General features: G+C 44.6%; 1 protein-coding gene across 9 annotated transcripts in view; it reads left to right on the plus strand.

Moving 5' to 3' along the window:
- Positions 1-620: 620 nt before the first annotated feature.
- The window catches only part of LOC124110774 (RING finger protein 207-like), a 43,514-nt gene continuing 19,997 nt past the window's right edge, over positions 621-24,137 (plus strand). For all 9 annotated transcript variants that reach the window (XR_006857330.2, XR_007220404.1, XR_007220406.1 and 6 more), the window contains exons 1-9: positions 621-696; positions 1,838-2,119; positions 2,736-2,847; positions 4,724-4,868; positions 9,569-9,650; positions 16,268-16,343; positions 17,062-17,234; positions 21,602-21,743; positions 23,404-23,504. Coding sequence is in view for 2 of the 9 variants with exons in the window: in XM_046470172.2 (XP_046326128.1) it covers positions 1,929-2,119; positions 2,736-2,847; positions 4,724-4,868; positions 9,569-9,650; positions 16,268-16,343; positions 17,062-17,234; positions 21,602-21,743; positions 23,404-23,504 (1,022 nt within the window). In the remaining 7 variants the exon portion in view is untranslated. The remainder of the gene's footprint in view (positions 697-1,837; positions 2,120-2,735; positions 2,848-4,723; positions 4,869-9,568; positions 9,651-16,267; positions 16,344-17,061; positions 17,235-21,601; positions 21,744-23,403; positions 23,505-24,137) is intronic.

Consider the following 24,137-nt stretch of genomic DNA (forward strand, 5'->3'; position numbering starts at 1 on the left):
AGGTTTTATCCTCAGTTTGTACACACAAAAACTTGTTCGCTGGAAGAGATGTCCTAAGAATGTGTTTTGAATATAATATATTGTTTGGCTTCTTTCACAGACAAATATTGCGTGTTTTAAAGCGGTACATTACGTCCCCGTGTTTTCACATGAACCGTTCACATTAGTACATTACATGAGGAACATTTGGTAATAGGTCTATGTTTTAATGGGGGCTTAGTTGTCGAAAATATCTATATTTTACTGACGCTTCGTACGATTGAAACGACTTGTGATCACTTCACTTATGAGTAGGTTTGATATTGCCACGATGAATACAGTGCTAACTGACATCAATGGTTATATATGCATACAGAACAGGTGGTGCAAATTGGAAAGGCTTTTATCTATCTCATGTGTTACATTCAAAATCCGCATGTGTACATTCCTGTTCCATGTTTTTACCCACTGGGTGAAGTGTTATTGTATTTGATACTTTCATGTATGTCAATAATACACAAATGAAAATACACTAGTATCGTTTAGCTGATGTAAAGCCTTATCACTAACCGTAATGATACACACGGCATTTTTTATTCATTGGCCGGAAAAAAAATGTTATGTTTTTAACCAAATATGAGTCATCCAAGATGGCGGCGCCCATGAAAGGAAGTAGGCGAATCCCATCCTCACTATGACCCCAAAACGAATGCTTCGGTACCTACCAGTCATTGTTTTTTAAAAGAAATTGGAGGCAACCGCGCTTAGATTTGACATATGATTGTCATTTATATAGATCAGATATAATGTTGCTAAGCTGTTTGTGGTGAAACAATCTTTGTAATTCGAGATGTCATTCTTTGATGAAAATATCCCAAATATGTCAAAACAAACCTTGGATTGATTCTCTTGTCTGCCCTACTGTTGAAGGAGCATGGGCTTTGCCTTTGACGTTTTCGGCATGTTCAGTTTCATTTGGATTTATTTTCTCTGTTACTCAATTCACAGAGAGGCCTGAACGATATTAAATTTCCCTGATAGACACAATGACCGACGGGGTTCTCGTCGGTCAGCGGAGAGGTGATAAGCAAAAGGGCATTCGATAATAGACAGCAATATCAAAAGTTTCATTCCAAAGGAAATAGCCAGATCTACACCTACACCTTGCTCGTATTGAGAAGTAATATTATTGTGAAGCATGAAATAAGTTTGTGATGATATATAAAGCTGAACTAATATATGATATGAAACTTGAACAGATATGAAACATGTACAGATACAAGACATTCATGCTCAAATTACAACAGTGATAAGCATTAGGTTGTTATAATGTCTCCTCTGGATGACTGGGATTGTTGCTTGTGCTGTCACTTCTGGTTTCCTTCCCAGAACTCATTTGTCTCCAAGGCCCTGCAAGATAGCTGAAATAATGCTGCATATAACAATACCTCTCTCACTAAACTTGTCCTCACTGTCATGACTATAAGTTATGATTAGCATGAAGTATTTGTATCAAGTATCTTGCCTACTACAATGATATATCTACTGTTGACACTATCAACCACTGCATTGTTTATATAGAAGCTACTGTGTTGTGTAGCTGTGATATTGCTGAAGTACCAGTGAATGATATTCTCTTCAGCATGTTCATTTTACAAGCTCTCAGTATGCTGCTGTCTGGCATAGTGGGTCAGATGTTACAAACAGTGATGACAAACAGGCACCTCTTTGAATCGTTTCTATTTTCAAATTTTGCGATACTGAGAATCTCTTTTCAATTTAAGTAATAACTTGTAACTATGGTCACAAATTTCTCATTTTAATCACTGATTTAAAGGTTGTTTGGATTTCTTTTCAGATTGTGAGGAAAAGACCTTTTAGAGGTTGACCTGCAACCTCAGGTTTTCCCAGGTTGGTTCAGCCAATGACATAGATTGACTGTGATAACCATGTCCGGGGAAATTTTTCAACCAATGGAAAGCCTTGAAGATACCGACGTGGCCAAAAGGAACCCCCTGCTGTGCTACCTGTGCAATGAACAATATGATGACCCCTGTATACTCTCGTGCTTCCACAGCTTCTGTATGCGCTGTTTGCGGGGCCGAGCAGCGGACTCACAGATGCTGTGTCCTCTTTGTGGGTAAGTCACAGATGTATTTGTGGTGACATTAAAAATCTGCCACTTAATTTCCACTGCTCTTACATGTCTTTCCAACATAAATAGAGAATCTCACCCTGGTGTCCTTTGATATCAAATATATCAACGAGTGTTGACATCAAATATATCAACGAGTGTTGACATCAAATATATCAACGAGTGTTGACATCAAATATATCAACGATTTTCAGTTTGTAGACATTAATAAGCAGTGTCTTAAGTGTAAAAAGTACTGCTAACAGCTTCAGTAGCAGAGCCATTAGTGATATCATTTGATTGTGACGACATGGTAACCAATGATGTCACAATGGTCTGCAAATCATTGTGATGCACCCAAGTGATATCTCCTGTGGGAGCCAGTTTTGGATGATAAAATATTGCTTCCTCATTTTTATAAACCTGACATGCTTGAAGATCTGAGATTGGTATTGTTGTGCTTAAAACTTGTTTAAGGAAACATTTGATGATTTCTTTTTTATTGGTTATGTTCCAGCTAATTTCTTTAATAATATCAATATTACCATGAATATATTTGTTTAAAGTAACAATCAATATTCATGATAATGTAACCATGGTAACCAGAACATTTTTTTCCCAGGGCAACCACACCTTTAAAAGAAGGAAACTCATTACCTCCTCCTGATCCCCTGCTGAAGTTCATGGTCGAATCATCCCTGGACGAGAAAGCATCATGTGCCAACTGTGATAAAGTTTGTATGATTAATAATTGCTCTAGTTGAAAATCAAGGTGTTTTCTTTCCTAATCAACTAGTTTACTGCAAGTAAAATAAAATTTTGCTTAACTTTTCCTTCAAGTGTTAAAATTTCCATGCATCAAATATTCATCATGCTGAATAATTATGGTAACATCCACAAATCTGAAAGCATATTAGGTTTATCTACACTGTAAATGCAAAGGTTTGAGTTTTCCATACCTCTCTTTCACTAGTGCATGTATTCAACAGCAACAAGTCATACATGTTGTCTTGACTGCAGGACTGTAACCCCGTGTATTTTGTACCATCACACAACTGTTGTGTTGACTGCAGGACTGTAACCCAATGTATTCTGTACCATCACACAACTGTTGTGTTGACTGCAGGACTGTAACCCCGTGTATTTTGTACCATCACACAACTGTTGTGCTGACTGCAGGACTGTAACCCCATGTATTCTGTACCATCACACAACTGTTGTGTTGACTGCAGGACTGTAACCCCGTGTATTCTCTACCATCACACAACTGTTGTGTTGACTGCAGGACTGTAACCCCATGTATTCTGTACCATCACACAACTGTTGTGTTGACTGCAGGACTGTAACCCTGTGTATTCTGTACCATCACACAACTGTTGTGTTGACTGCAGGACTGTAACCCCGTGTATTCTGTACCATCACACAACTGTTGTGTTGACTGCAGGACTGTAACCCCATGTATTCTGTACCATCACACAACTGTTGTGTTGACTGCAGGACTGTAACCCCATGTATTCTCTACCATCACACAACTGTTGTGCTGACTGCAGGACTGTAACCCCGTGTATTCTCTACCATCACACAACTGTTGTGTTGACTGCAGGACTGTAACCCAATGTATTCTGTACCATCACACAACTGTTGTGTTGACTGCAGGACTGTAACCCTGTGTATTCTGTACCATCACACAACTGTTGTGTTGACTGCAGGACTGTAACCCAATGTATTCTGTACCATCACACAACTGTTGTGCTGACTGCAGGACTGTAACCCCGTGTATTCTGTACCATCACACAACTGTTGTGTTGACTGCAGGACTGTAACCCCGTGTATTCTGTACCATCACACAACTGTTGTGTTGACTGCAGGACTGTAACCCAATGTATTCTGTACCATCACACAACTGTTGTGTTGACTGCAGGACTGTAACCCAGTGTATTCTGTACCATCACACAACTGTTGTGCTGACTGCAGGACTGTAACCCCATGTATTCTGTACCATCCCACAACTGTTGTGTTGACTGCAGGACTGTAACCCCATGTATTCTGTACCATCACACAACTGTTGTGTTGACTGCAGGACTGTAACTCCATGTATTCTGTACCATCCCACAACTGTTGTGTTGACTGCAGGACTGTAACCCCATGTATTCTGTACCATCACACAACTGTTGTGTTGACTGCAGGACTGTAACCCCGTCTATTCTGTACCATCACACAACTGTTGTGTTGACTGCAGGACTGTAACCCCGTCTATTCTGTACCATCACACAACTGTTGTGTTGACTGCAGGACTGTAACCCAATGTATTCTGTACCATCACACAACTGTTGTGTTGACTGCAGGACTGTAACCCCGTGTATTCTGTACCATCACACAACTGTTGTGTTGACTGCAGGACTGTAACCCCATGTATTCTGTACCATCACACAACTGTTGTGTTGACTGCAGGACTGTAACTCCATGTATTCTGTACCATCCCACAACTGTTGTGTTGACTGCAGGACTGTAACCCCATGTATTCTGTACCATCACACAACTGTTGTGTTGACTGCAGGACTGTAACCCAGTGTATTCTGTACCCTCACACAACTGTTCTGTTGACTGCAGGACTGTAACCCCATGTATTTCTGCAACACCTGCTGCCAGCCCCTGTGTACTGGCTGTAGAGATGAAACCCACCGCGCCAAGATGTTCGCTGCTCACGACATTGTTGTCTTATCCAAGAGAACAAAAGAAATACACAAGCGCTGCTGTAAGTAACTGGTACATCGACTACAATATTTATCTATATTTGCTACCATTCTTAGGTACAAGAAAACAACAGAAGACAAACACATTCAGTGTCCAACCCAGACCTCGCGATTGCGCGATTCACGCTAAAAAAAAGCAAATCGCCCCTAATAAAAAACTCAAAGCGCGATCTGTTGGGCACAGTAATTTCTTGTACAGTCACTTACTTTATCAGCTGTTTATCCCTACCTTTAGATTCAATACTCACTAAATCTTTAATCAATTAACGAAGAAAGACAGTTCACAGCAAACATTGTAAACAACTGTCGGAAGACCGATCGATAATAACCGGAAGTTCGAACACAAGTTACGTCCCTTGGGTTGCTGAATAAATTATCGACAGAATTTGCATAGGAAACGAAATTTAATTTACTTTAGTAGAAATCAAAACTTTGATCAAAATTATGTTGTATTTTGTTGTTTAGTAATCAAAAACCTTTGACAAGATGTTAAAAGAATATAAATATTCTATCTTGAATAGTTCTGAAAATATTTTTGAGTATTTTAGTTCGTTTTAGTTTCGTTTCTGAAATCACACAATATCAATCGCCGACTGTCATTGCAGACGATCTTTTGAATAGTGAAAATGTCGCGCAAAAAAAAAAATTACAGACTTTTTTAATCAAAATAGATGTTCTAAAACATCTAAAAGATGCCCATACCCTCTTGCCTGTGTCTTACATTGCCGATACCCTCTTGCCTTGGTCGTACATTGCCCATACCCTCTTGCCTGGGTCTTACATTGCCCATACCCTCTTACCTCGGTCTTACATTGCCGATACCCTCTTGCCTGGGTCTTACATTGCCGATACCCTCTTGCCTGGGTCTTACATTGCCCATACCCTCTTGCCTGGGTCTTACATTGCCCATACCCTCTTGCCTGGGTCTTACATTGCCCATACCCTCTTGCCTGGGTCTTACATTGCCGATCCCTCTTGTCTGGGTCTTACATTGCCGATACCCTCTTGCCTGGGTCTTACATTGCCGATACCCTCTTGCCTGGGTCTTACATTGCCGATACCCTCTTGCCTGGGTCTTACATTGCCGATACCCTCTTGCCTTGGTCGTACATTGCCCATACCCTCTTGCCTGGGTCTTACATTGCCCATACCCTCTTACCTCGGTCTTACATTGCCGATACCCTCTTGCCTGGGTCTTACATTGCCGATACCCTCTTGCCTGGGTCTTACATTGCCCATACCCTCTTGCCTGGGTCTTACATTGCCCATACCCTCTTGCCTGGGTCTTACATTGCCGATACCCTCTTGCCTGGGTCTTACATTGCCCATACCCTCTTGCCTGGGTCTTACATTGCCCATACCCTCTTGCCTGGGTCTTACATTGCCGATCCCTCTTGTCTGGGTCTTACATTGCCGATACCCTCTTGCCTGGGTCTTACATTGCCGATACCCTCTTGCCTGGCGCTTACATTGCCGATACCCTCTTGCCTGGGTCTTACATTGCCGATACCCTCTTGCCTGGGTCTTACATTGCCGATACCCTCTTGCCTGGGTCTTACATTGCCCATACCCTCTTGCCTGGGTCTTACATTGCCGATACCCTCTTGCCTGGGTCTTACATTGCCGATACCCTCTTGCCTGGGTCTTACATTGCCCATACCCTCTTACCTCGGTCTTACATTGCCCATACCCTCTTGCCTGGGTCTTACATTGCCGATACCCTCTTGCCTGGGTCTGCCGATCCCTCTTGCCTGGGTCTTACATTGCCCATACCCTCTTGCCTGGGTCTTACATTGCTGATAACCTCTTGCCTGGGTCTTACATTGCCGATACCCTCTTGCCTGGGTCTTACATTGCCAATACCCTCTTGCCTGGGTCTTACATTGCCCATACCCTCTTGCCTGGGTCTTACATTGCCCATACCCTCTTGCCTGGGTCTTACATTGCCAATACCCTCTTGCCTGGGTCTTACATTGCCCATACCCTCTTGCCTGGGTCTTACATTGCCCATACCCTCTTGCCTGGGTTCCCCGATCCCTCTTGCCTGGGTTTTACATTGCCCTTATAAACCTATTCATTGGGATTGCTATTAAGTAAGAGACTTCTTTCTATAGGCATTAAAACCTATAGTGAGGTTTTACTTTCCAGTCGGGTTAAATCGCATAAACAGGGACGTTGTAATGTCCCTGGGATTTTATATAAAATCCAAGTCATATTTGCTATAATATCCCAGGGATTTTATATAATGTCCTGGGTATTTTATTAATGTAACTTCCATTCAGATTGTAACATGTAATGAAATGTAAAATCAAATGACAAATGTTTTCTTTATATTCCCGAGGATCGAACTCGCAACCTTCATATCTGTAGCCCAGTTAGTGTACCACGAGGCTACAGAGGTGTTGATAAGTCATACTGGTTTTTAGAATGTCCTTTTCAAGATCCGTACACCAGCAACAGATATTTTACGCGCGTTTCCTAAGGTTCATGGAAAGTATGTTCGAAACATAAAAATGTTGATAAATGTTGTTTCAAGTTTCTTTTTTCGGTTTATAAGTATGGAAAAACACTTTCCCTCGGTTTTGGTAGAGCATGCCCTGGGGGTCGGGAAAAACGGTAATTTGCTGATACCTTCTTTCCTCAGATCAAAGCATGTGAGAGAAGAAATACGTGCAGCATAGACAAACTAAGTCATGACATCTAAAATTGAAGTTCCTTCACCACCTGCCCCGGTGGCTCAGTGGGAAAACAGTGGGTTAAAAAACTTAACACGATATCTGAGGTGGCAGGTTCGATTTTCGACATCCATAATGAAATGCTTTCATTTCTTGTCTTCAATTTTAGAACATTGGACGTTTGAAACACCAAGTCCAAATTCCATCTGGTTATCTACAATGCAATAGGCAAAAGTGGCAGTAGGTTTATAATGTCATATAAGGTCCTCTTTCAGAGGTTGTTAGTTCCTATCAGGTGGGATGTGGATTAAGAGGCTTCAGGATAGTACTTCATGAGCAATGATAGGCAGTACCAGTGAGTAACCTAGTAATGAAATCACTACTTGTTCACGGCTTAAAGTTTTATTTCTTCTTGTATTAAGCATGTTCAGTTGTTTTTATTGATTTGTAATTTCACAAATACTCCCAGTCTGTATAATCCATATCTGTATGGGGGTGGGTGATCTGTATGGGGATGGGTGATCTGTATGAGGGCGGGTGATCTGTATGGGGGCGGGTGATCTGTATGGGGATGGGTGATCTGTATGAGGGCGGGTGATCTGTATGGGAGCAGGTGATCTGTTTGGGGGCAGGTGATCTGTATGAGGTCAGGGGATCTGTATGGGGCAGGGGATCTGTATGGGGACGGTCGATCTGTATGGGAGCAGATGATCTGTTTGGGGGCAGGGGATCTGTATGGGGGCAGGGGATCTGTATGGGGGCAGGTGATCTGTTTGGAGCAGGTGATCTGTATGGGGGCAGGTGATAGGGGATCTGTATGGGGGCAGGGGATCTGTATGAGGGCGGGTGATCTGTATGGGGGCAGGTGATAGGGGATCTTTATGGAAGCAGGTGATAGGGGATCTGTATGGGGGCAGGTGATCTGTATGAGGGCGGGTGATCTGTATGAGGGCGGGTGATCTGTATGGGAGCAGGTGATCTGTTTGGGGGCAGGTGATCTGTATGAGGTCAGGGGATCTGTATGGGGCAGGGGATCTGTATGGGAGCAGATGATCTGTTTGGAGCAGGTGATCTGTATGGGGGCAGGTGATAGGGGATCTGTATGGGGGCAGGGGATCTGTATGAGGGCGGGTGATCTGTATGGGGGCAGGTGATAGGGGATCTTTATGGGAGCAGGTGATAGGGGATCTGTATGGGGGCAGGTGATCTGTATGAGGGCGGGTGATCTGTATGAGGGCGGGTGATCTGTATGGGAGCAGGTGATCTGTTTGGGGCAGGTGATTTGTATGGGAGCAGGTGGTCTGTATGAGGGCGGGTGATCTGTTTGGGGCAGGTGATCTGTATGGGAGCAGGTGATCTGTTTGGGGGCAGGTGATAGGGGATCTGTATGGGAGCAGGTGATCTGTTTGGGGGCAGGTGATCTCTATGGGGGCAGGTGATAGGGGATCTGTATGGTGGCAAGTGATCTGTATGAGGGTGGGTGATCTGTATGGGGGCAGGGGATCTGTATGACGGCAGGTGATAGGGGATCTGTATGGGGGCAGGTGATCTGTATGAGGGCAGGTGATAGGGGATCTGTATGAGGGCAGGTGATCTGTATGGGGGCAGGTGATAGGGGATCTTTATGGGAGAAGGTGATGGGGGATCTGTATGGGGGCAGGTGATCTGTATGAGGGCGGGTGATCTGTATGGAGGCAGGTGATATGGGATCTGTATGGGGCAGGTGATGTGTATGAGGGCGGGTGATAGGGGATCTGTATGGGGGCAGGTGATCTGTATGGGAGCAGGTGATAGGGGATCTGTATGGGAGCAGGTGATCTGTTTGGGGCAGGTGATCTGTATGGGGTCAGATGATCTGTATGGGGCAGGTGATCTGTATGGGGGCTGGTGATCTGTTTGGGGCAGGTGATCTGTATGAGGGCGGGTGATCTGTATGGGGTCAGATGATCTGTTTGGGGGCTGGTGATCTGTATGGGGGCACAGAGTGTAGGTGGCCTTGTTTCTCAGCTGAACCCCTATTGTTTCAGCGCTGCACAAGGAGCCGTACATCATGTTCTCCATAGAGAAGAAAATCATGCTGTGCATCAACTGCTTCAGGGACATGCGGATGTAAGGTTCCTCCCTGTCTGTGTCACCATGGTTACCACCTTTGTTATTTCTGCTACTGATGTGTCTCATCTGTCATACAGTCTGTATCTGTTACCAGCGTGTCACATTGACTAATTGTTTAACTTATCCTACATTACTCGGTATTGCATTTACTACTGTCTTTGACAGAGAGACAAACTGTGTGAGATCCAGTTGCTGAAGAAAGCTGTATTAACCGCCCGGAGGCAGCACCCCCCTCGCACAGTCAGCACGTGACCCAGAAGTCATGACGTCACTTCAAAACACATACCGGGGGGTAACTGCTTTGTCACCTCCAAGAACGGACATACTTTGTATCCCTTGTGGAAATTGAAGCTTATTGTTTCTATATTTTGCGTGTTTCTACATTCATCGTATGCTGCTTCATTGTTACCAGTTTATGGGCTGTTACCTTTAGGGTCTTCCCATTCGTAATTTGTAACATTTATCGCTCGTTTGTCGCTCTATTCACAGTAATTTAAGGGTGCAATGTTGTTCCCGCCATTTTGTTTCTTTCCCGCCATTTTTGCTACTCATCACTTGGCCACGTAATTTCGTGTGCTGCATTTTGAATTCTTTCTTTGGCTTTGGTAATACACTAAATTTATGTATTTTGTTTTGGCGTGCTTAAAGCTATGCCTTTTCGCTACCTTTTAGCGTAATTATTTGCTCTCATAAACTTCAATAAAATACAAAGTTACAGTCATCTTCCCGAGGCAAGAGAGTTAACTGACTTTAAAAGTCCAGTTTCCACCCTTGCCGAACTAGGCTGGAATTCCTGGGCTCGATCGAAGCGCCACCAGTGGCTATTACGAGTTATGTCCTTTCTATACCTCTCCTATTGACCAATCAGATTCAACCTCTCGTATCACTTGCATTTGCTTCAAACAAAACGGTGGCGCCCAGTCAAGACGGTCTGATCGATAATGAAGATCTATATTGAGATAAAACGAGTCTTACAACGCGAAGTGCATCAAATCACGTGAGCACCTTGATTAAAAACATGAAAAGATTTAGAAAATATCTGTTGACAACCAGTTAGCGGTGCACATGCTTTGCAAATCCTGCAGTCGACCGAAATCTGCATGACACTTTACGAACCGGATTTTGATTTCGGTGTGCGATTTTGATTGGACTATGCATAGACTCATTAGTCCAGCCAAAATGTAACTCCATAATACCAGCCTAGTTCGGCAAGGGTGGAAACAGGACTTTTATAGTCAGTTAACTCACTTGCCTCGGGAAGATGAGTTACAGTATGCTTCCTGTACTTTGTGGTTTTGCCCCATAGTTATGTTTTGCTTAAATTCCAGATTTTCTGCCTTGCGGCACTTGTTGCCGCAGGAACAAATCTGGTCGAGGCCGCCCCTTCTGCCATGATTGTACGTTGCCCTGTACTTTCACAACGCAGTGCTGATGTTGCAGTCCTTTGTCGCAGTGCTCCTTCAACTCGATACGAGTATCCAGGACACACCTCACTCTACGTGCTCGTCGACCCCCTGATATGGCTTACAACTCGGAAACTGTGGTCTTTCCACACCACCCTTGCTGTCACCTTTATCGACAACATCGTCCCTTCCGGTGACGCCCGTAACGGCACCGATCTTCCATCTCCTCCACCATCTACATGGACAACAGCGGCGCCGTCGGCACTCCTGACGCCACTGACGCCTCTTGGCGTCTGTGTATCTCAGCTGACCTTCCCAGCGCCTCCGGCACTACCAACACCTCCGGCGCTCCCGAGAAGCAACACTGCCGGCTCCTCCCGGCGCCTGAGTATCTCAGCCCAGAATCCCGGTACCTCTGGTGCTCACGTTGCCCCCGACGCTCAGATCAACAAGCTGAGTATCTCAACCGATCTTCTACTTCGGCATAAGGGGCGCCATTGGTAATTGCCTCTCTGGCGCAGTGACATCTGCTTCTATTACTGACATCTTATAGATCGTCACACGGAGAAGCAAGGTGAAACCAGTCTTCTTAGTTGACATCGCCGGCACCAACACTTAGCCTTAGCTCCAGCGTTCCTCAAAGAGACTCTTCCTCGTCGCTCCCCAGGTTTTCCACGGTGCTCCTGGTGCTCCCGCATTTTTTCGCAAAACTCGGGTACACCACTTGTCTACCACACATTTCATTGGGGATTGTCTGTGTGCGGAGATTGCACCTCATTTCTGACTCCAATGCGCCTTTCTCGGCTACTGCGCAGAGTGATTTACATGTCACGTGTCAAGAACTTTCTGACTGTATACATCTTCGACCGGAATTAGGTCAACTGATCTAATGCTAGCTGCGCTGTGTATTTCTACAGATTGGTTTGCATGCTTACTTGTACTTAATACTGCAACCCCTCGATCAGACCGTCAACAACTTTGACCGGAATTAAGTCAACTGACCATGGCAAGCGGTTCTACAGATTGGTTTGTATGCTTACATGTATGCATGGTTCAACCACTCAGCCAGACGCACAAATGATGGAAACGATAGACCTCTGCTGCCAACATGGCAGTTGCGAAGCACCTCGTTTCATTGTCACATCGCTATAAAAATGATAGCGCTTATACGACGCTTAGGAGCTGTTTTTTTTCGTCTACACAGGGTTTGTTTCGCAGGCGAGCACACCTCTCCATGTATCATCCCAACGGTACACAAACGGAGACCCCTGTTTTCAACTTTGCAGTCTTGCAGAAGACCCCTCTTCCACTGCCGCTTCCACCTTGTCAGTGGCTAGTGTTCTGGAATTGCCCACACCAGCCCGCGTTGTGACCGACTGTGATCCAGAGATCAACACCATTGGCACAACAACAGCCTCGAGATAAAAGTGCTTATCCAGGACGTCACTTGCTGGCAGAGAATTCTCGGTCACACCCTGTTGATCATGTCCATTAACAACATCACCATAGTGTGGTGTTTGAGTAACCAGGGTACTCTCCACTCTCCACTCTCCACTCTCCATCCCTGCTAAACCAGACCTTCAGCTTCCACGACTTGGTGGTCAGCCTGGACCTGTACTTTCTCGTCTTGCATTCACCAGGTTGAGAGAATGTTCTGGCACAAGTTCTGTCCAGGCCGGACTAGGTGGCTCCCACTGAATGGAAACTCCACCCAGAGGTCTTCGCCAGACTATGTCAAACGAGCAGCACCCCAAACATCGATCTGTTCACCACATCTCAGAACTGCCAGCTGTCGCCTTACATTTCACCGACGCCGGATCTGGCCGCTGTGGCAGGTGATGCCTTCAGTTTTTCCTGGGAAGGATTTTCTGCCTCCGGTTCTCCCTCCCTCAGTTCTTCAAAGATCCAGGCCACTCGGCACCTGACACCGATTTTTGTCGTGCCTTGGTGGCTGGCCAGAAGTTGGTTCCGAAACATCGCCATAGACAATCCCCTGGAACTTCTGGTGTGGTCCAACCTTCTGCTCCACCCACAGTCGGTTGCCACACCCTTAAACCCCCACGGTTTCGTCTGCACGCCTGGCACTTCTGCACTTGGCTAGAGCGGCCAATGCTATAGCTTCAGCCCACTGTCCATCTTTACGAGGACTGTATGATGTTAAATGGTGCTTGTTCCAGGCATTTTGTTCAGACAAACACCAGAATCTGATGACAGCGTCACCGCAGTTAAGATCCTTCTGTACTTGCCCAGCACCCGTTGGTTGAAAGGCTCTACCATCTCCACATACCTGGTCGCTGTCAACTCCATTTTTGCCATCCTTGACTATCGTAGAATAGCGGAAATTCTGGAACTACAGGCCTTGCTGTGCTTGTTCCGTCTTGAAGACCCAAAAGCCAAGTTCAGACCGCCTGCATGGGATCTGAATGTGGTCTTAAACGCTCTTCAGACGACTCTCTTCGAACCACTCCACTCGTCTTCTTTCTATAACTTGAGGTAGAAGACGGTGTTTCAACTGGTTTTGGCTACTGCCGCTTGGGTCAGTGAGCTCCACGCCCTCGAGTCCGGTTCGAACGTGGTACTCAGGACGCCATTCATCATGGGCCATGCTGGGACTTCATCGTGAAGAATCAACCACCCAGGACAGCCTGATAAATCATTCTTTATCCCCTCCCCCCTCGTCCTTTGTGGGGGCCGAGGAAAAGGAGGAGCATTTATTATGCCCAGTAAGGGCACTGAAGATTTCCTACAACGATCCGCAAGTCAAGGAAACACCTTTCTCTGCCAGTCTCCCCTTCGTCGCAGTCGGAATATTTTTTTCCTGTGGCTCCTGCCAAGCTTATAAAGCCGCTTGAGTGGACCCTCCCCCAAGGCTATCAACCCATACGAGATTAGGGCAATCGCATTTACCATGGCTCTTCACAGTATAACTGTAACATCCATGGAAGGCTGTTCATGGAAGAGCATTCGCTCTTAGGTCAGTTCTAGTTTTTGGCTACCTGCCTCATTCTATTTCTGTCACATATTCGGGCTTTACATTTTGCATCGACTCTCACTTCTGGATGACAGGAATGGTAGTAGATGTTGATGTCGACACCAATGCCGCTGATTCTCCGATACCCCGAGCGGGGCCCATTGAACTCTCTGGTGTTCCTCGACTCCAGATCAGAAGGCTCTACTGCGTTCCGCTTTCGCTCTTAGGTAAGTTCTAGTTTTTGGCTACCCGCCTCATTCTATTTCTGTCACCTATTCGGGTTTTTCGTTTTTGCATCGACTCTCGTTTCCTTCAACAGGAATGGTTGTAGATGTTCCGGTCATCACTTGTATGAGATGCGGATTCATCGGACCTTGTTGAGGGTTTATTATGGATCACATCTGAAAGTATGTCCACCGGCCATGCCATCTGATAAAGATGCAATACGGAGTAATGCAGGATAAGTTAAAACATTTAGTAAAATCTAAATATTTTTTACATTTGTATACTTATCCTGCATAACAAAGTCTAAGTGCCCTCCCTTCACTATGCTGCCTCCCCACTTAGTTTCAGATGTTATGTTTAAAACAGTTATGTGTTTTAATGTGACGTCATGACTTCCGGGTCACGTGCCGACTGTGCGAAGGGGCAGCTGCCTCTTGGCGGTTGATACAACTTTCTGCAGCAGCTGGATCTTACACAGGTCGTCTCTCTGTCAAAAGACAGCAATAAATGCAATAGGGAATAATGCAGGTTAAGTACACAAATGTAAAAAATATTTAGATTTTACTAAGTTCTGTTATCATTGTGTCTCACATGTCACACAGACTATATCTGTTACCAGTGTGTCACATATGTGACACAGTCTATATCTGGTACTGATGTGTCACATATGTCACACACACTATATCTGTTACTGATGTGTCACATGTCCTTCAGACTGTATCTGTTACCAGTGTGTCACACATGTCACACATCACACAGTCTATATCTGTTACTGATGTCACACATGTCACACATACTATATCTGTTACTGATGTCACATTGACTATATCTGTTACTGATGTCACACATGTCACATTGACTATATCTGTTACTGATGTCACACATGTCACATTGACTATATCTGTTACTGATGTCACATATGTCACACAGTCTATATCTGTTACTGATGTCACACATGTCACATTGACTATGTCTGTTACTGATGTCACATATGTCACACAGTCTATATCTGTTACTGATGTCACACATGTCACATTGACTATGTCTGTTACTGATGTCACATATGTCACATTGACTATGTCTGTTACTGATGTCACACATGTCACACAGACTATATCTGTTACTGATGTCACATATGTCACACAGTCTATATCTGTTACTGATGTCACACATGTCACATTGACTATATCTGTTACTGATGTCACATATGTCACACAGTCTATATCTGTTACTGATGTCACACATGTCACACAGACTATATCTGTTACTGATGTCACACATGTCACATTGACTATATCTGTTTCTGATATGCACATATGCAGTGAAATTGACATGACTATATTCTCCAATATGTCCACCCCAAAATATGTCACTTGATCATGTTTATTAATGCGAGCAAGGAACACTCAAATTTATCATGATTTACAGCATATGACTTGGAAAACATAAGCCTCAATAACTTCTTTAGGATTTACAGCATATGACTTGGAAAACATAAGCCTCAATAACGCCTTTAGGATTTACAGCATATGACTTGGAAAACATAAGCCTCAATAACTCCTTTAGGATTTACAGCATATGACTTGGAAAACATAAGCCTCAATAACGCCTTTAGGATTTACAGCATATGACTTGGAAAACATAAGCCTCAATAACGCCTTTAGGATTTACAGCATATGACTTGGAAAACATAAGCCTCAATAACTCCTTTAGGATTTACAGCATATGACTTGGAAAACATAAGCCTCAATAACGCCTTTAGGATTTACAGCATATGACTTGGAAAACATAAGCCTCAATAACTCCTTTAGGATTTACAGCATATGACTTGGAAAACATAAGCCTCAATAACGCCTTTAGGATTTACAGCATATGACTTGGAAAACATAAGCCTCAATAACTCCTTTAGGATTTACAGCATATGACTTGGAAAACATAAGCCTCAATAACTCCTTAGGGATTTATGCATTTATTTGAAACATGGCTAATTTGTTTCCTTTTGTTTTCTTCCCCAGTGAGAGTCGGACGCACTGCGTGGACCTAGAGACCGCTTACAACCAAAGTTGTCGCAAGCTTGAGCAGAGTGTTCAAGTAAATAAGCAACTGCTCTGCTATCAACTGACTGACATTGATCATTGTCTCTGAATCTTCCATGAGATGTCAGCTAAATAACAAATACTGGACTTTCTTAACTTTCATTCTGACGTGACCCGTAATGGGATGTCCACCGATGTTTGGTTAGCTGTTGTGAGAAATAAGATCTGATTTGAATGAGATTGACAACAGAATGAAACCACATTCACTCACCCACTTTGAATGAGGAAAAAGATGGGATAAATACCAGCATGATTAATCCTGTGTTGACCCTGATTTAAGTCATAGTTTTTGTTTAACAAATGTTGAGTGTTATTGTTATGATCCAGTAACCAGCCATGTTCACAGACAGTGTGACCTGTGAAGATTCGGGTAGAATAGGTCTTCAGCAATTCATGCTTGCAGTAAAATGCGACTATGCTTGTTGGAAGAGGCAACTAAAGGGATTGGGTGGTCAGACTCTCTGACTTGGTTGAAACATGTCATTGATCCCAATGGCGTTGGTCGATGCTCATGATATCAATCACTGGATTGTCTGGTCCAGACTTGATTATTTACAGACCGCTGTCATATAGCTGGAATATTGCTGACTGTGGCGTAAAACAAAAAAAACAACCAAACCAATCACAGACAGTATTACTCATGTTACCAGTATACAAATCATAGTTGGTTTCCAGTATCACGTAAGATATTTGGAGTCTTGGTTCATCCACAGGCTGTACGGGATCTACAGAACTCTGTGAGAGATGGAATCTTGCTGCTACGAGCACTGCTTGAGGAGATCAAACAGAATGCAAGGAAGGAAAGTGAAGCAGTTTCTTCCCTCTATGACTCCATGCAGGAGAAGATCAAACTGACCATGGAGACGCTCCTTGAGGAGTCCAACAGGTGAGATAATGTCTGTTGTGTCCCTCTATACCTCCATGAGGAGAAGATCAAACTGACCATGGAGACACTCCTTGAGGAGTCCAACAGGTGAGATAGTGTCTGTTGTGTCCCTCTATACCTCCATGCAGGAGAAGATCGAACTGACCATGGAGACACTCCTTGAGGTTCAACAGGTGAGATAATGTCTGTTGTGTCCCTCTATACCTCCATGAGGAGAAGATCAAACTGACCATGGAGACACTCCTTGAGGAGTCCAACAGGTGAGATAGTGTCTGTTGTGTCCCTCTATACCTCCATGCAGGAGAAGATCAAACTGACCATGGAGACACTCCTTGAGGTTCAACAGGTGAGATAATGTCTGATGTGTCCCTCTATACCTCCACTTTGACTTTCATCCAATGTTCCATGTAGATTTGATTGTGATAAATTAATTGCGGTAAACAAATTTTTAAACTTATCCTATCTCACACTGTGCATTTCTCATTCTTTTTTTTATCCTATGTGGTAACGTGCCTAAACAAAGGGGGCGGTCGGGTAGCCTAGTGGTTAAAGCGTTCGCTTGTCACGCTGAAGACCCGGGTTCGATTCCCGACATGGGTACAATGTGTGAAGCTCATTTGTGGTGTCCCCCGCCGTGATATTGCTGGAATATTGCTAAAAGCGGCATAAAACCATACTCACTCACTCACTCACCTTAACAAAGGTTTCCAGCTTCTTAAAAAGAATTCACCCGAGCACACCTAGCATCACCATGGTCACCTCCCATCAATCTGGGTCATGCACACTTTTCATGCCGATCGACCTACAGGTGCTGAACATGTGATTTCCACAGCAAAGTCAGTCTCTTTATAATCACCATGGCGTGATGACGTGCATACTACTTTATTTAGGCATGTTTCCACTTCGGATCGAAAGAAGAATGAGAAATGCATAGAGTGAGATAGGATAAGTATTATAAATATACAATTATTTTATAACTGATCCTGGATTACTCCCTAATGCTTTTACTGCTGGTTTACAATAGAAAGATGAAGCTGTGAGAGGTCCAGCTGCAGAAGTTGTTCCAACCAGTGGTGTAGCAATACCCTCACACAGCTGCCATGTGACCCCGACGTTGTGACGTCACATAAGAGCACATTACTGCTTTGTCATTCAACACGGACAGACATTTTGTTGTGAAATAAAGCCTCTGCAGTTTTCTAGAATCCTTTGCTTCTTATTTATACTTTGTTTTCACTTGCTATTGTGTTGTTGTTTATGGTTTGTGCCTTTTTTGGTCTTATCCATATGTAATTTGGATTAAATTCCAGCTTGTTTGTGGCTTTTAGTCATGGTAATTACAGGTGTGTTGTTGTTCCAATCTGCCTTCAGCTTTGGCCCCCACAACCTCTCAGACGATGTCGCCACGGCCGATGGTCATGTCCCCCATGTCGACACGTATGCTGAATGTGGCATTCCTGTCGTTACTGACTCATGTGCTGATTCTGTTGCTCCTACCATCAATGACTGCGCCATCTACACCTCAGCAACGTCTCAGGTGCCTGCACCACCCTTGTCTAGTACGATCCCCCTGACTGGACGGGTGCCTGCGGTCTTCAACCCTATTTGGCAACAGCAGCGCCATCAGGTTACAGCCACTTCCCTGGACTACCTGCTCAACAGCTGCCTTACCAGTCGGGCCACAGCATATCCTGCCTGCCTCATTTATGGATCCTAGCTGGATGTACGCATGGATGCAGTTCATGTTCAGACAGTCCATGGCACCAGCAGTGCCTCAGGCTCCCCTGAAGCCAGCTGCTGCACCTAACACTACTGGCAGTCCCGGCACTACTGGCTCCTCCAGTCAGCTCTCTAACTCCACTCATGGCTTCCGCTTTACTGCCGACTTTTCCGGTCACCATCTCATCAGCGGTGCCACCACTGTGCTTTTCATCATCTCCCCCCTTGGCGCCTCTTGTTGGCAGAGATCTTACACCATCTACTCATGCCAGATCGTCACGTGGTTCTGCCTCTCCTAGTTCATCTCAGTGCAGATCTAAGTTGTCCCATTGCCGTTCGCTGCGCCATTCTCAGGACTTGGGCACACATCTTGGTATGAATCAAGTTGCCGATTGGATGGCAAATAGGTTGACTTCTGTAGCAACGTCTCCAGGACCAGACGTGGACAAAAAGCATGTTATCTGGTCCCACCTAATGTCTATTTCTCCAGATCCTATGTTGACAGTTTTCATTCAGGCTGGCCTCGTGGTGAGGGTGTGGTGAAAACTCCCGCCTATTATCAAAGTTGGGTAAAGGAATCCATGAGAGAGGGCAATAGTACTCTTGTTGAACTTGGTTCATGTGGCTTCTGGTAGACATCATCTCTACCAGAACTTGTAGATCATCACTATTCACAGTCGTTTAGCCATTTGCTAGATTCGTCATCGGCTACAGGGTACCCTCTCGGGATCAATTTGCTCCTACACCAGCCACATCACACATTCTTTGTTGAACTCGGGAACACCACTTGTCTGTCTACCACACAGTTCACTGGGAATTGTCTGTGTGTGGAGCTTGAACTTCATCTCTGTCAAAACTGCAGGATTCAAGGCTACTGCGCAGCGTGATTTAAATGTCATGTGTCAAGAACTTTCTGACTGTATACATCTTCGACCGGAATTAGGTCAACTGATCTAATGCTAGCCGCATGGTGTATTTCTACAGATTGGTTTGCATGCTTACTTGTACTTAATGCTGCAACCCCTCGATCAGATGCCTGTCACTTACATCAATGTGACCGAGTCAGTACTTCAGTAGACCTCCGATGCCTACATCCAGAGTTACGAGACACCGGCCTCTGGCATCTCCTCGATATACGAATGGGTGCACTTATACAGTGCAAAAGGGCTGGAAACAATCACCTTACTTTGTACGGTATGATCTTTCAGACCAAAGTATTATTTATTCAGCCTTATCAACTAGTTACAGCATTGATTTTATCATTCTTCCCACGACCGTTACAATTGACCATGATGACAACACGCAGAATCACAAGGCACCACCCTTCGTTGTCACCTCGATATAAGAGCGGCGGTGCTTATATGGTGAGAAAGGGATGAAAACGATCACCCTATTTTGTAGGTACGATCTTTCAGACCAAAGAGTATTATATTCAGCCTTCTCTACTATGAAGTGTTGATTTTATAATTCTTCCCACGACTGTTATGTCAACCTCCGATGTCCAGACAGGGAATAAGGAGGCACCTCCCTTCATCGTCACCTGGATATAAGAACAGAAGTGTTTATACAACGCACAGGGAATGGAAATGATCACCTTACTTCGTACATTACGATCTGTCAGACGAAAGTTTTAGGTTTATATTCAGCTTTGTCTGCAGGATACAGCTTTGACTTCCAACAACCATTCCGTCGATGCCTTGGAGTTCGGTAGGGGAGCACGTTTATTTAGTCTTGATGACATCTGGCATTCATCTTTCCTTGTAGGGGCGGTCGGGTAGCCTAATGGTTAAAGCGTTCGCTCGTCACGCCGAAGACCCGGGTTCGATTCCCGACATGGGTACAATGTGTGAAGCCCATTTCTGGTGTCCCCCGCCGTGATATTGCTGGAATATTGCTAAAAGCGGCATAAAACCATACTCACTCACTCACTCTTTCCATGTATCGTCAAGGCCTGACACGATCCTTAATGGACCCCAAGCGCCACTGACTCTTCTCGATGCCCAGAGATGTCCTTTCAAACCTCTCTGGTGCTTGTCACCCCAGACTAGAAGGTTTACATGCTACTAGCATCAGCTTGGTTCATCAGTTCTAGACCTTAGCTCTCACTTTGTTCTATTACTGTACTGTTACCTGGACATCCTGCATCCCTCACACTCTTGTGTTCCTTCCTTCACTCTCCCTTCTGTTTTCTGGGCATCGCGCAGGATGCTGTACTGGGTACTTGGCACTTGACGAGCATTTATTCCGGATCACATCGGAACGTATGCCCACCTTCCGTGCCGTCTGATAAAGATGCATTAAGGAGTAATGCAGGATAAGTTAAAAATTTAGTAAAATCTAAATTGATTTTACATTTGTATACTTTATCTATGTGCCCTCCTGTCGCTCTAAGCAGTATTGTGCTCTTATGTAGCATCACCACTTCCGGGTACACCACTGGTTGGAACAACTTCTTCTGCAGCTGGACCTCTCACAGCTTCATCTTTCTGTAAAAAAAAAAAAAGCAGTAAATGTATTAAGGAGTAATGCAGGATAAGTATACAAATGTAAAAAATATTTACGTTTTACTAATATTGTAAAATTTAAAGGTTTCTCATGCTTTACTGTAGGTATGTATCTTTGTTAACAAAGACTTGGTGATATTGCAGCCAGTACAAGGCGAAAGAGTCCTCGTTCAAGGCACAGCTGACTGGCCTGACCACCCTCCTACCCACCATCCATGTCCATCTTGTGACATCAGCAGCATTCGCCAGCTCTGCCAATAAGTTTGAGTTTCTAGATATGTCCTATGTGAGTTGTGGTTATGATTTACACTTATAACTTATCCAGTGAGAATTCCAGGCAGAATGTTAGTTTAAACTATCACTGAGTTTAGTCTGGTGACCATCATATGCATACACACTTGGTGCATGTTGTGCAGGGCCAGATGGTGACTCTCAGGGCAAGTCAGGCACTGCTGCCTTCACATTGTGCTGATATGGCTAAAAAACATTCATTAATACAGTTAGCTTTCAGCATTACAGTCAGTAGTAGCTGAACAGTGCAAGTATTGTGCACTCTACACATGGGGGGGCACGGGTGGCCCAGTCGTCTAAGGCGCCGCAATTTGCTGTGCAGAGTTGCGTCCCTTCGGCACGCCAGAAACCTATGATTGTGGATTCGAATCCCGGTTCGCCCCGATTATGTTTCTAGGTTTGTCAGCACCATACCCGTGCTCGTGGGTTTCACCGAAGTGGTAAATGTCTGAGACCTGCATCACTTCGGGCTTTCCTCCCACATTAAGCTGACACGCCGTGATATGACTGGAATACTGTTAAAAGCGGCGTTAAACACAACTCACTCACTCACTCACTCACTCACTCACTCACTCACTCACTCACTCACTCACTCACTCACTCACTCACTCACTCACTCACTCACTCACTCACTCACTCACATGGGGGCAGTAGTCAAGATTAATCCTCACTGCTTGATTTGAAAAAGAGAGTTGTTTCTGCTCTGATAACCATATCCTTCAAACATCAAAGTTCTATTTCTAGTTACCAGGTATTAAATTTATTGAGTTAATTTTCTACTGTGTATGGTGCTCACATTTGGTAATGTTATAACTTGAGTGTTTGTCCATTGATACAGGCCCTGCCTCACTGTCTGTGTGTCTACTGTTGTACAGGCCATGTTTGTCCAGTGATACAGGCCCTGCCTCACTGTCTGTGTGTCTACTGTTGTACAGGCCATGTTTGTCCAGTGATACAGGCCCTGCCTCACTGTCTGTGTGTCTACTGTTGTACAGGCCATGTTTGTCCAGTGATACAGGCACTGCCTCACTGTCTGTGTGTTTACTGTTGTACAGGCCATGTTTGTCCAGTGATACAGGCCCTGCCTCACTGTCTGTGTGTCTACTGTTGTACAGGCCATGTTTGTCCAGTGATACAGGCACTGCCTCACTGTCTGTGTGTTTACTGTTGTACAGGCCATGTTTGTCCAGTGATACAGGCCCTGCCTGACTGTCTGTGTGTTTACTGTTGTACAGGCCATGTTTGTCCAGTGATACAGGCCCTGCCTCACTGTCTGTGTGTCTACTGTTGTACAGGCCATGTTTGTCCAGTGATACAGGCCCTGCCTGACTGTCTGTGTGTCTACTGTTGTACAGGCCATGTTTGTCCAGTGATACAGGCACTGCCTCACTGTCTGTGTGTTTACTGTTGTACAGGCCATGTTTGTCCAGTGATACAGGCCCTGCCTGACTGTCTGTGTGTCTACTGTTGTACAGGCCATGTTTGTCCAGTGATACAGGCCCTGCCTCTCTGTCTGTGTGTCTACTGTTGTACAGGCCATGTTTGTCCAGTGATACAGGCCCTGCCTCACTGTCTGTGTGTCTACTGTTGTACAGGCCATGTTTGTCCAGTGATACAGGCCCTGCCTGACTGTCTGTGTGTCTACTGTTGTACAGGCCATGATGGAGAGACTCAAGGCCATCGTCCACTGTCAGCATCCCCTCCACCCAACACAAGGCAGCCAGATAGACACAGACTTCAAGAACAAATTTGCCAAGTAAGTTTACCATTCCAGCCTTTTATTCTTTCTTTTTGCTGATATCTTATTGGTGGCATGGGTGGCGAAGTTGTCTAAGGGCCTGCAATTTGTTGTGCATGGTTGCGTCCCTTGGGCACACAAGAAACCTTTGACTGGGGGTTTGATTCCCGGCTCAGTTTGATTATGTTTCTAGGTTTGTCAGCACCATACCTGTGCTCTTGGGTTTCACCAAAGTGGTAAATGTCTGAGACTTGCATCACTTTGGGCTTTCCTCCCACATTAAGCTGATATGCTGTGGTGTTATATGTAACAAATACTGTTTCAAGGGGTGTTGAGCCCAACTCACTCGCTGCTTATGATATGTTTCCAGCTTTTGTCACAGAGTGTCTCGTCATATTTGTGAAATCCTGCACCATTCATGTGCATCATATTTCCTGAACACTTCCACCTCTCTCCCACTGTGGAGATCTCGTGTAAATCGTAAGGATTATGATTCATTGTATTCAGTTGTTAGCAGTGAACAGGTGGTAGAGGATCATTGTGGTTGGACAGAACTGTGGGGGAGATACTAGTCTGTGTGGCCAGTTGTGTTGAACACTATGGTTGTATTTCTATTCTTCTCTTGATACTGTTATTGGCTGATTAAAAAAT

The sequence above is a fragment of the Haliotis rufescens genome, unplaced genomic scaffold, assembly GCF_023055435.1.
Source record: "Haliotis rufescens isolate VD_foot unplaced genomic scaffold, xgHalRufe1.0.p SCAF_13, whole genome shotgun sequence".
NCBI classification, from domain to species: domain Eukaryota; kingdom Metazoa; phylum Mollusca; class Gastropoda; order Lepetellida; family Haliotidae; genus Haliotis; species Haliotis rufescens.